At 37.6% G+C, this 13,273-nt stretch overlaps 1 protein-coding gene across 2 annotated transcripts in view; it reads left to right on the plus strand.

Moving 5' to 3' along the window:
- The window catches only part of LOC143854941 (grpE protein homolog 2, mitochondrial-like), a 57,397-nt gene extending 44,481 nt beyond the window's left edge, over window positions 1–12,916 (plus strand). For both annotated transcript variants that reach the window (XM_077365086.1, XM_077365094.1), the window contains 2 exons: window positions 4,812–4,940; window positions 12,509–12,916. In XM_077365086.1, the coding sequence (XP_077221201.1) occupies window positions 4,812–4,940; window positions 12,509–12,598 (219 nt within the window). In that variant the 3' untranslated portion in view covers window positions 12,599–12,916. The remainder of the gene's footprint in view (window positions 1–4,811; window positions 4,941–12,508) is intronic.
- The last annotated feature ends 357 nt before the right edge of the window (window positions 12,917–13,273 follow it).

Below are 13,273 nucleotides of genomic sequence, written 5' to 3' on the forward strand. Positions count from 1 at the left end.
TTTCGACTGCACTTAGCGGAAAAGGAAAAAGAACAAATTAATAAGGATTTTTGCGAATCTCAGCCTAAAATAGTGGAAACAGCAACTGATCAACAAATTTCAATTATTACATAAAACTACCTGATCTAACTCCAAATAAACCACCCAAAAAAGACTCAAAAAGGAGAAACCTACATTATAAGTACACCGACAACTATTTAAAATCGTAGCTAAGGTTTCTAAGAAAAAAGAACCAAGCGAACATAACCACAACAAGAGATTACAGAAATGAAAAACAAAAGAATAAGAAATATAAAAAAGAAAAACAAGTCAAGAGAGGAAAAACATAAAATAAAGAGAAATAACAAATAGAGGAACAAATCGTAAAAAAAGTAGAGGAATATGAAAGGGAAAAGGAAAACAATGCATACCTGAGTGTGTCTTTCTTCTTTCCTCTTCAACCCTGGCTTCACGTATGGAGAGAGAGAAAGGGAGGTGTGCTTGTAGGGAGAGAGAACTATAGAAAGGGGGAAATGCAAGAAGTGGAGAGGGAGATTTTATGTTTATAAATCCTACTTCATTTTGTATCTAACTACCAAAATACCCCTTGGTTTTGGGCGGCTCGGGTTGCCCGAGGCCTCAACTCAAACCTAAACTGATATAAATTCGGCTCAGGTTGCCTGACCCGATTTTCCATAGTGTAAACCCAACTCAATTTTTCTTTTCAGGTTGAATCTGAAAGGTTCAGGTTAATCCCCATTGATGTTTCACCATTTGTCTGTTTCTAATTTGCTTACGATGTTAGAAAATTTCGATTGCTCTGACGATTCCTTATCGTCGGATGATGGAGAGTTCTTGGACCATCTAAGCAAAAGGACCTCGGGTGGGGAACAATTTATGGGCGTGGATGGAAAGAGAACTTTCAAGAGGACTGGGCATAGCAGTAAAAAAGGAAAGATGAGGCAGGATCTCTTCAACAAGGATGAAGTGGCACAGGAATTCCCCAAGCTCCAATGGAGGAAGCTGCTAGAGGAGGCAAAAGGGAAAGAAAAGGAATTGGAGGACCTAACGGGGAAAAAGTCTCTGGAAGAGGTATGTTTCCCGGTTTTTGAACCTTTCGTTAAAGCAAATAAAAAACAAGAGACGGAGGAAGGGTTATCAGAAAAGAAGAATCGAAAAGAAGAACTTGTTGAGGGCACGAGTGATAAGGCGGTTGAGGTCATTGAAACCAAGCTTTCTCGTGACTCATTGGACGGGGAACTTGGTGTCAACAGTAAATCGTATCTAAACAGGGCCGATAATGTACCATCGGAGGGGGAGGAAGAGTAGCAGTTGGACGAGTTTGATGAAATGGCGAAAATGGGAAATTTTCTAGGAATCAATTATGAAGAAAACGTGGACCAATCTAAGGAAATGTTCAATGAAATTGAGAGGCATGATGCTGTGGAAAAAAGGGGAAGACTCCAGGAAAGGGAAGTAGGGAGCTCAAGGCCCTAAAAAGATAAAGCATTTTCTGGCCCATGGGCGTTGACAGTGTCTTTGATTGTGACGATTTTTGTGAGGGCACGGAAATGGTGGTCCTAGTTGGTGTGTTTTGGAAATTTTGTTCTTGCTTACTAATTGAAAAGGGATGGTATAATAACACTACCAAGTGTGCTTAAGGGACTGTGGTCCTTCGCTACAAGGGGGTATAGTGTTTTTTGGTCTTGGATGGCTGAATTACCCACTCTGGTTCTTTGGAAGAAAGACACGAGATATGATGGGGGTTTTAGGCCCGATTAATTTGCTTGAGAGAGCTTGGTCTTTCGTGTATCGAGTCTTCCCTCATCTGTGCCTTTTAAATCTTTGTTTTTTGTTTGTTTGGGATAGTACTTATATGGGCTATATTTTGCTTTGGTTTTTTATGTTGTAATGGGATGGGACGACTGGTCCCAAATTTCTATACATTTGTTATTATCAATAGATATGTCAATTTTCAAAAAAAATAAAAATAAATCTTTCTCCTTTAAGTTATGGAAAATGCTGATAAGCAAGGGAGCGATTCTTGCTTACATCAATGATACTCCCCTGTTGACCTTTGGACATCTACTTTATATCAATTCAAGTTGTCAAATTGTCATTGTAGTTGCATGATTGTTATTAGAAAGAGAAGAAAAAAAAAAAGGGGTCTAAGGTCATTGCGTTAAAATCTTGTAAAAATAAGGAGTGGAAGAAAATGATTTGGTCATATGGAAATATTACTTGTCAATGTACCCATGTATGCTAGTACAGACTAATTACACTATAGGGCCTATCTGGTTGGCCAGGAAGTGATGGAAAATTGGGTAAAGGAAAACCTTTTCCAAGTTTTCACCACTTTCCTTTGTTTGGTTGCACAAGACTTTCCATGGTGGAAAGACCTTTCCATATGTAAGGACAACACCCATTTTTCGTCTTAAAGTTTTCCACAGTGGACTATGTGGCCCAGGTGGTAACCCAAGAGAAGTGGGGGGAATGGGATTTTAAAAACTTTTGTTTCTCTTGAAAATATTATAGCAAATAAAGAAAGAACAAATTAACAATGAATAACTAGGAAGATAAAATTAAATGCACAAGAAGATAAAAGAAAGAGTAGAAGAAGTGTGCACCAATTTTATAGTGGTTCGGCCTAATATCGGCCTACATCTACTCTCACCTCTTCATGGATTCACTATCCCAGACTTCTTACAGGTGAAGTCCAAACCGTTTCAAGATTTTGCTTCCTGCTGTTCCCCGTCCACTAATCCAAGCTTTACCCCTAAGCTCGACTCCTAGGGTTGATGTGGTGCCCTCCACCAAATACAATGTAGATTAAAAATGGCCTTCACAAAGGCAAATTTACAAAGGTATCGCTCAAGAACAAAACAAGAAAGATTACAAGTTAAATCCTAAGCCTAGTCCCTCAAATAATGTACAAATAAAGGCTCAAGGGGTATTCTCACAAGTATGTAGCTCAAATTAGGATTCAAGTGTGTTCGCTGAGTGTTTTGGGGCCTTAGAGCCCTTTATATATAGACGGGATCTCAAAACTAGCCATTATAGGGCTCCCTACGGATAGCACGGAGCTCCGTGGGGTTTCACGGAGGTCTGTGTACGGAGCTCAGCGAGGTTCCTCAGATGTCCAGGATTCTCGATTTCCTTTGTTTTGCGCAGTTTACTTCAAAAATTCATATCCCTCTAATTTCTTATTGGATTTCATCATTCTTGTGCATTCGGCTAAGAGAGAGTACTTTATGATAAAAATAATTTCAAAATATTTTTAAATTCCCTAGTGCCATTATCCACCTATTACAAGAGAGACTAGAATTACATACTAAGAATAAGACTTGACAAAAACCTCTTCAATTCTTCACTTATATCTCATCTTCTACATGGATCCTATTCTAGTTTTAAAGCCTTCTCACTTAGCTCCACTCCATGGCTTTGCGTTCCATGTCTTCAAGCTCACATCTTCAAATTTGTTTTGTGCCTTTGATTCATGCTTTTGGACTTGATTCTTTGATAAGATCTTCAATTTTCTTGCTAATAGAAAACACACATTAGCACAATCAACTAATAAAGTGTCAAATTGTGTTTGGAATCATCCAAACATGACTTAGAGAATTACCAAGGTTGAAACCTTGGGCTTACATCCACCTTAAAACCTCGGATGCGGCTTACCTTTCCGTCTTGAAAGAATTGCCGGACGTATGGGATCCCTTGGTTTTTGGTAATTAGTATATAACTTGGTTCAATATATGTGGGCTCCATTACTTTTTAATTGTTGTGCCCTACATCTTAGCCCCTCTTGTGGATCATAATTAACATACATGTGGGATCCATTATCTTTTACCCTTAGGCTCTCTATCTTGGCCCCACTAGTATATACCGTATTATTTACGTTCCCCTTTTTTTCTAGTTGGGCCCTCAATACCCTGCTAGTAGATCACTGATTAGTGTACATGTGGGATCCTTTTTTCGTTCAAAACAAATTAGTAGGTAACTCATTACTATATAGGGGCTCAGTTGCTTTTTGGCTGTTAGACCATCCATCTTAGTCCAGCAAATATATTAGTGATTAATGTGCATGTGGGGCTATTACTTTTTTAGTCATTGGGCCCTCTATGTAGGCCCCACTCGTATATGAAAACAACAAAATTTAAAATTGTAAGTGAATAACAAAATTTAAAATTGAAGATTAAGGGATTTTAGGGGTGTAAATAACAAAATTTTAATTAAGAGATATAATATAAGTAAAAATGAATATGATTGATAAATTCAGTATGGATTAACGACTAAAAGATATATGTTGAATGTATTCTAATAAATGCGTGTATGATGATCTACTTGAAATTCAAGTGTGAATCTAAAGAATAAAACGGGTAAGCATAAAATTAATAGAAGAATGGATTAGATCTTCCCCGATCTGCATGATTCAATGTTTGCGGAAAATTAGTTGAGGGAATTTTAAGTACTTTGTGTGGGTTCCAATGACCATAGTATATCACTGATTAGAAATGATGTGTTCATTTTCCTTTTCGAAGTAACGAGCATCCAAATAGGAGAAACACTTTTGCAGAAAAATTTCTACATTTCATATTTGTTGTATCAAACAGTTAAAGCAGATTTCTAGGAAAGTAATGGAAAGGAGAAGGCTTTTTTAGGAAAGCCCTTTCTATGTGGAAATGGATGACCCAATAGTTATCTGTTTTTCCTAATTCCTCATGCTTCATTAATATATAGAAGTTTATTATGATTTTTTTCACTTATGCTCAATATATACGGGATTCCATGATGTTTGTAGCTTAAACTCCTCTTAACCTTCTTGCTCTCAGGTGTTCAGAAAGTTTGGAGTGGAAAAATTTGATCCTATAAATGAGCATTTTGATCCACATAGACATCAAGCGGTTTTCGAAGTACCTGATGCTTCGAAGCCATCTGGCACTGTTGCTGCTGTTTTGAAGGTATGGACTGGTATTTTTAATGCTTTAGTTAATCATGAATTCTGCTTGGTACGTTATTAGTCATGATAAAAATCTATTGCTTGAAACTTACTTGCATATGTCTTGAATATTGTTTGGTTGCTTGACATTTGACTTTCTTACTCTAGCATTAAGGTGTGCTACCTTTTAGGCTGTCACAGATCTGACAATTTAAGTCATGGCAGTGAATCCCCATTAAGTCATTTGACAATTTAAGTTATGGCAGTGAAACTCCATTAAGTCATGACAATTTATGTCATTTGAACACATTGAGTGTTTTATTCATATTGAGGGTGATTGTCCAAGTCCAGCTATCCATATCTTGATTTTTTTTTTTGAAAGTTGACATATTTCATTAGTTCTCAAAACAAAAACAAAAACATTCAGGACCAGAGGTCCCAGCCTGCATTACAAGAGAATAACATAAACATTGGCACAGGTATTCCTGTAACCAATGAAGTATACATATAGAACAAAAAGTGAAGATTATCCCTTTCCTCCCTCCTCTATCCTATCTTTCTAATATTATCCATTACATATTTAAAGATATTCTTCCCACAACCTTTTGCCGAACCTTAATTCCTTGATTGGGTAATGATGAAGATTCCCAGACCAGAATGCCTTCATTTAGCAAAAGACCATAATCTCTCAAGCTAACATGAGACTACAACTTTCTTTTAGCACAACTAGGATCTTGAATTACAATCATTCAAAAAAAAAAAGGGATCTTGAATTATCATCGCAGAGAATGACCCTTTCAAGAATTCTTCCTAACAATTGTCATACCTTCAACCTACGGGACTGAAACCATCATCACAATTTCCATAGTCTTGATGCCGACTTCCGAGTTTCCTACAATCATTTTCTTCCCAACCTGTCTCTTTACAATTAAATAACTCTGAAACATTATGTCTAAATGGACTGAAATCAGAAGACCTATGTACTACCCCACAACTCTCAATTTTTCATTAACTGAAATCTTTGGAGGACAATCCATACTCCCTAAAACTTACATCTCTGCACCTCCCAAAGTGTGTCCTTTAATCCTGTAATCCAACGTTTGGTTCAACCTCTTTAACTCTTTTTAATGTATCATCTGCAGCTCTTGCTTGCATTGCCCGGAACATTTCTCTTGTCTTGCCTAAATTCTCCTGATAGGAGATCCCAAATACATCGCCCATTGCTAGAAAATCATAAAGCCCTCCAACTCTGGGTGCCCAGGTTCTTCCTCATCATTCAATACCAAGACTCCTTTTCCTTTATCTCGCCTACCTGATTCACTAGGCTGCCCTAACTGACCCTGTTCCTTCTCAGGTGCCCTAATCCCTACACAACTTCATCTAGGGTTGCACGCTTAGATTCCAAGTTTGCAATAGCCAAATGTTTTTCCTTTTCCCATAAATGCCTTCGCGTCAGCCTTTCCTTTTCTAGGATCTTGTTAAAGATGGGCAAGTTACGGAGGGGCGTATGAAGCTCCTCCTCACTATTCAGGGTGACCTGGGAAGGGGACAGACCCACGCCTTGATGAACTGCTGCCCGCTCTTTCAGCCATTGCTTCTTAAGAGGAGAAATTAACACCTCACTAGGAGTAGGAGATTCCTTCCTCGCCAATTTTTCATTATATTTAAGAGTTTTTAGGAGATCCAAGTCTCCATCCACCATGGAAGTTTCTCCCTTCCTTATGTTTCTAGGGTCTTCAAAACATGCTTTTCCGGTCATATTCGAACCAGACGAGGTTTGCAAGATTCTCTATTCGTGGAGACTTTTCAAACGAGGCTTTTTCTTCCTAACCTCCTTTTTACGATATGCACATTTAATTTTCCTGCCCAAAGTTAAAAGGCCGCCACGGGTAGCTAAGAGGCGAGCGTTCGGTCCAGAGTCTCTTCTGAGATTGCTTTTAAGCGCACGTGTACTCTTCATATCTGGGCTCGAACCCGCTCTACAAAACCTATTTTTTAATTTTAGGGCCTTCCACTCGGCCGATTTTAAGCTGAAAAAAACCACAATATCCTTTCTACCCACCTTTCCTTTGGTGCCACGTGGCACCACCCTGCACCACCCTATCTGACTTGGTAGCATTTGACAGAGTCACGGGTCCCCTCAACTTAGCCTCCCTACTACCTGACGAGACAGTGACAAGCTCTGGGGGGCCAGGAGGGTAGGTGGGTAATTCGAAATTTGTAAGGGGGGCCACCGGCTCTGAATCGCACCTAGTGGCCTCTGCCACCTTTTCCGATGGGCAGATCACCGCCGGTGAATCTTTATCTGTGGGACTCATCCGGATATCCAGTAAGAGGAAAATTGTCTTTACTATTGGACTCTTCCACTACCGACAAGGCCAAAGAATTTATACTATCTTCAGACACAACCTTAATTCCCACCGAGTAAATGGTGAAATCTACCCTTAAATTAATTGAGTGAGGGATGGATTTCCAAAGAGGGGATATAACCAGGGTAGAGGCAAAAGTCAAACAGTTGGAGTGATTTCCAAAAAGTTGGGTCTCTAGGACCTGACCCAGATGCGAGGCAAGAATCTCCACCGTGGCAGAGGACCAAGCATGAAGTGGAATATTATAAAACCGTAACCGAACAGTTCTAGCTCCTGTATTATACGCCGGGAACCATGGCTGGAGGGAGGAGAGGAATCCCCCGAAAGCCTCCCCTCGTCGGAGAATAGTCGTAGCTTAGGCCTCCGAACCAAAACGGAAAAGGATCTCCACTGTGCTAATAGTAAAGGGTTTTTTCAATTCTGGGAGCCCCCAAAACTTTTTTGCCCTAGCCCAAACATCCTCTAAAAGCCAAAACCAGATTTCAAGCTTCCAATAAGACAGCTCTTAAGATGTCTTTCTTTCTTCCACTACCACCACAGGAACATCCAGGCTTCGATCCTCTTCACAGGAGGCAGCTTGAGCCTGTTTGGGTCTCCACACTAAATTTGGGTTTTCTCTATTACGAGGTTGTAAGCATTTTCTACACAAGGTGTGTGTACCAAAGTTTCTGTAATTACATTTTGAGCATAACCAGTCACTCCCATTCGAGAAAGGCCTACGAGATGATTCCACAGCTCGCCGACCAGGAACCTCCCTAGCACCAAAATCCAACCTCCTCCCCCTAGTATCCCAGTCCTCCACGCTTCCCAAAGAACCTGCGTGCGATCTCGGTGGATGCCATTGGGACCAATGGGGCCTCTCCAAGTTGGTTTCATGCCCAAATGAAAATAGATATCTTCTGCAGCAAGGATTAAATATCCCAAGTGATTCAAAGACTTCCATAACAGAGTAGCCTCCATCTAGGCAAGACATATAAGGCTCCCAAATTTGCTCAAGATTGATTCCACATTCGCATAAGAAGCATGAAGGTTGCTGAAACCCCGAAACTCTCAACGGGATATTCCTCCGGCTTCTGAAAACGTCTCTAATAGTCATCTTCCCCGATCATCCATCCCTTTCCATTTGGAATTTTTTGTCTCTTTTTCTCCCCTCCAATTGTAATTTTCAATCATCTTAACCATTTCTGCTGAGGCACAGTTATATCCATATCTTGATTTTTAACTGAGGTAAGATTCCATAGTGGTTAGATAAATTTATTCCGTACTTGTTGGTTTGCCGTTATTATAGAAGTTGGTAGGTAGGTGCCCATAATACATGAATTTATAAATTAAAGCAATTTATGCCGCATAAGAAGCACTGGTATTCTTAATCCCTTACCATTATAGATACTTTTGCACGTGAATGGTTGGTAATTACTTGCTATGTCACAAATCTGGTTCTTAGGAAATTCTCGACGAGGGAAAATGTCGGGATATATTAAATTTTTCGATTTTATCCGGTTTTATATCGGGAAAAAATGGTGAAAATAACAAATATTAAATATAAAATTTTCTTTAAAAAATATATTTTTTGAATGGTATATATCATTCAAAAAAGACCACCTGCAGGTTTATAAATTAATACAAGAGTATTAATAAAAGAGTAAGTTGCAGGTTTATCATTTATCATAAGACCACTTGCAGGTTTACCAAATAGCAGTAACATTCATAAGATTACTTGCAGATTTATCAAATAAGATCACTTTTAGATTTATAAATTAATACAAGAGTGAGTTGCAGGTTTATCATAAGATAGACCATTAAGAGATTCATCAAATAGCAGTAGGCTTCATAAAGCCTCATCCAGGTTCATCAAATAGCAGTAAACTTCACAAGGCAACTTACAGGTTCATCAAATAGCAGTACACTTCATAGGATCACTTGCAGATTTATCAAATAAGACCGGGTTATATAGGTTAATCAATACACAGAATTGGTCCGTAGATATATGCGGCGAATTTTTCAACCTAAGGATTGGAACAAGGAATCCATAGGGATTGGAACCAGATGGCAAGAAAATTTAAAGTGAAAGGTATAAAATAAATAATCCTTTTATGGATTCCGAGATTTTTCCTCAAAACCATACAAAGTGTAGTTTTCAAATAACTGAAAGCTCGTGCCGGAATTGTACTTTTTTGAATACTTTACACAGAATTCAACAAATATTTAAAAACCCCTTCAATCGATCTTCAAAACCCTTACAAAAATCCTTATTTTTATACATTGACGATGATTTTAGAGTAAGCTTCTCTGTTCTCTGCAAGAACAGAGAGGTTATGCATGTGAAGAACCCAACAAAGATGTAAAAATAAAATCGAAAAAAAAACCTAAAACTAAATCGGAAAAAAACCCAAACCTAAATCGAAATAATAACTTAGCTAATTGAGAAACTCCCGAATGTATAAAAACCCCCAAACAAAATTTATAAAAAAGATATAAAAAACTACAGAAACCCTAAAGGGGAGACAGAAACTAACCTCTTTTTTTCCCTTCCATTTCTTCTCATTTTTAGGCCCAGAGGTTCTTTCACGGAGATGGAGACGGAGATACAGGCAAGAACCCTTATGCGTAAGGAGAAATCTATTTTAGAAACTTCGTGTCCAGAGGTTCTTCCCAAAACAAAACTTCATGTCCTGCACGTATTAGGAGAAATCTATTTTAGAAAGAGAAGAAAGCTTTAAGAAAATCGCGAATTTCACGAGTTTTTAATTTATGGTGAGAAATTCACGAATTTTTAATTTATGGTGAGAAATTCGCGCACTTTAATCTAAACGTTTAAAACACATTTTAAACCCTATATATTTAAATTTATTGCCGGAAATTAAAATTTTGCTATTTTATATATAAATTCACGATTTTTTTAGAACTTTCCTTCTCTTTCTAAAATCGATTTCATCTAATACGTGCGGGACACGAAGTTTTGTTTTGGGAATAAATTTTCGTGGGCCGACTTTCCCTTGTGCAAAAGGGTTTTTGGCCGTGCTTCCGTCTCAATCTCCGTGAAGAACCTCCGGGCCTAAGAAGAAGAAGAAGAGGGAGAAGAAGAGGCTGGGAAAAAAGATGTTAGCCTTTTCCCCTCTTCTCTTTATGCTCTGTTTGGTTACCGGGTTTTTTTTGTTCCTGGGAGTTTTGTGGGAGAATAAGTTAAATTTTGGTCCCATCCCATGTTTGGTTGCCTTTTAGCACTAGGTTTATTTTAATCCCACTCTTGTAATGATTGCTTGTGGGGTGAATTTTTTAATCCCACTTTTGTAATGATTGCTTTTTCATCCCATCCCAAGATAACCCCAGGAACAAAAATAAACTCAGGAACCAAAAATAAGCTTGAGAAGAATTTTTTTCTACCCAACAATTCAAGCAACCAAACAAAGGTTTTTTTTTCCCACCATATCTCCCAGGGTATTTTTTTCTCCCACATAACCAAACATGGGATTTTTATTTTACCAGGATGCTTCTAGAACTTTTTTTTTCCCACCTATCTCCCAGGGTATTTTTTTCTCCCACATAACTCCCAGGAACAAAAAAAACCCGGCAACCATACAGAGCATTAGGGTTTCTATAATTTTTTAAAATACTCTTTTTTCGATTTTGTTTGGGGGTTTTTGTACATTCGGGAGTTCCTCAATTCGTTAAGTTATTGTTTCAATTTAGGTTTGGGTTTTTTTTTTTTTTTCATTTTTACATCTTCGTTGTGTTTTTTATATGCATAGCCTCTCTATTCTTGCAGAGAAGCGTAACACTGATATTTATCATCGATTGAAGGGGCTTTTGAATATTTGTTGAAGTATGTGTAAAGTATTCCAAAAAGTACAACTCCGACCCGAGCTTTTGGTTGTTTGATCTCTACATTTTGTACGGTTTTCAAGAAAAATCTCAGATTCCATGAAAGGTTTACTGATTTTATAACAAAATTCCCCTTTGAATTTTCTTGCCATCTGGTTCCAATCCCTATGTTGGAAAATCTGCATGTATCTATGGACCATTTTTGTGTATTGATTAACCTACATGTGAAACTTAATTTAACCTGGTCTTATTTGATAAACCTGGAAGTGAACCTATGAAGCTTACTGCTATTTGATGAACGTGCAAGTGGTCTTATCTTAATGATAAACGTGCAACTTACCCTTGTTTTAATTTATAAATCTGCAAGTGGTCTTCTATCTGCAAGTGATCTTATGAAGTTTACTGCTATGTGATGAACCTGCAAGTGGTCTTATGATGAATGATGAACATGCAACTTACTCATGTATTAATTTCTAAACCTGCAAATGGTCTTTTTTAATGATATATACCATTCCAAAAGTAATTTTTTAATAAAAATATTTTTTATTTAAATAATTTGATTTTTACCCTTTTTCCTGATATAAACCCAATAAAACCGAAAAAATTAATATATCCCGAGATTTTCCCTTGCCGAGAATTTCCCGAGAACCAGACTTGTGACATAGGCAGCATAAGCCCCATGATTTTTCAGTCATTTGGGTTTTTTTCATGGAATGTTATAGTCGGTTTGTAGGTGGAAACGATGTTAAAAATAAAATTTCAAAACAAGTGAAAATGTGTTTAGAAGTTACGAGATATAATGCATTATTGTAAAGGAACAAATTAGGGAACCAGCAATTTTTAACTTAGTCTTGCTACTCCAACCTATACCACAAACTTCAGATCACTGAAATGGTCTAGTACTGAGATTAGGATCTATGTTCATTTCAGTTTCATATTGAATGACCCAGTGCCTGAATACTGAACTATCTATTCAGTATGTCCCTACTTGCAAAAATCATATATTTTTGTGTCCTCCTAAATGAGATTTTCTGTTTCCCTAGGAACGGGTAAGCACATTCGATGTTTCTTTATTAAAAAAAATTATTCCAGTGAGTTTTTTTTTTGTTTTTTTTTTGGGGGGGGGGGGGGGGGGCAATTTGTTTTCCTACTGAGTTTCAGTAGTGATTGGCATTGGTATTTGATGGGTGTCTTGATGGACGTAATTTCCGGATGTTCTGATTTCCTAATTTCCGGATGTTCCGATTTCCTAGTTCTGCATTTTAAAGAAATATTTGATAGTGCCATTAAAAAAATGAAATATTTGATAGTGTTCTTCACATTTGCAATAGAGCTGATGTGATAAGGTGCTTTAAGAAAGTAAATAGATGACAATTATTTCAATGTGGTTTGGGTGCAGCCTGGATACATGCTTTATGACCGTGTTATTCGGCCAGCTGATGTTGGTGTTACTAGAAGCGATGAGGCTGATCAAAGTTCTGATGCATGAACTGCTTTGCGTGTTTCTTTTGGTGGGAATCTGTATTCTTCCGTGTGAGGTAGAATTTAGTCAAGAGTAAGTGAGATATGGTCATGTTTAGGGACACTTGCTCTAATTCCAGGATGGGTGGATAAAAATTTTGCCTTAATAGATAGACATTATTTCTTTATTTATATCAGTAGATGTGCCATAATACAGTTCAACTTCATGAAGATGTTCAAGTTGATCAACCTTATGAAAACTAAATGCTTATTTATTGGGTTATAACTGATTAACTAAAGTCACCTTGCATTGACTTAATGTAAAAATAAGAATAGAAATTGTTTACATGCTTGTGATTACTTTGCTCAAGGTTTTTTTTTTTTATCTCTTCAATTGTATTAGCATGTGGCTCCCAATACCTTTCCAAACACGTTTTGGGAACAGTAGGAAGAAACCAAAAATCTCTATAAAGCCAGCTTGAAATATTTATTACAAATAGAAATTCCGGAGATAAGCTCAAAACTTGCATGTGAAGAATTATTGCCCACCTAAACGCTCAACATGTTTTGCCACGTTACATCTTTTCAAATTTTGTGGTACGTTTGGATCTGTCTACCAGAGTTAAAAAATTGCAATTTGTGTCTTTCTAGATTGCTCTTTGCATGTGAACTGCAATATAAATACCCAACTTGCCTTTTTAGT

This window comes from Tasmannia lanceolata, unplaced genomic scaffold (genome assembly GCF_043159265.1).
Source record: "Tasmannia lanceolata isolate RefF3 unplaced genomic scaffold, GAP_Taslan_0.1 ptg000003l, whole genome shotgun sequence".
Taxonomy (NCBI): domain Eukaryota; kingdom Viridiplantae; phylum Streptophyta; class Magnoliopsida; order Canellales; family Winteraceae; genus Tasmannia; species Tasmannia lanceolata.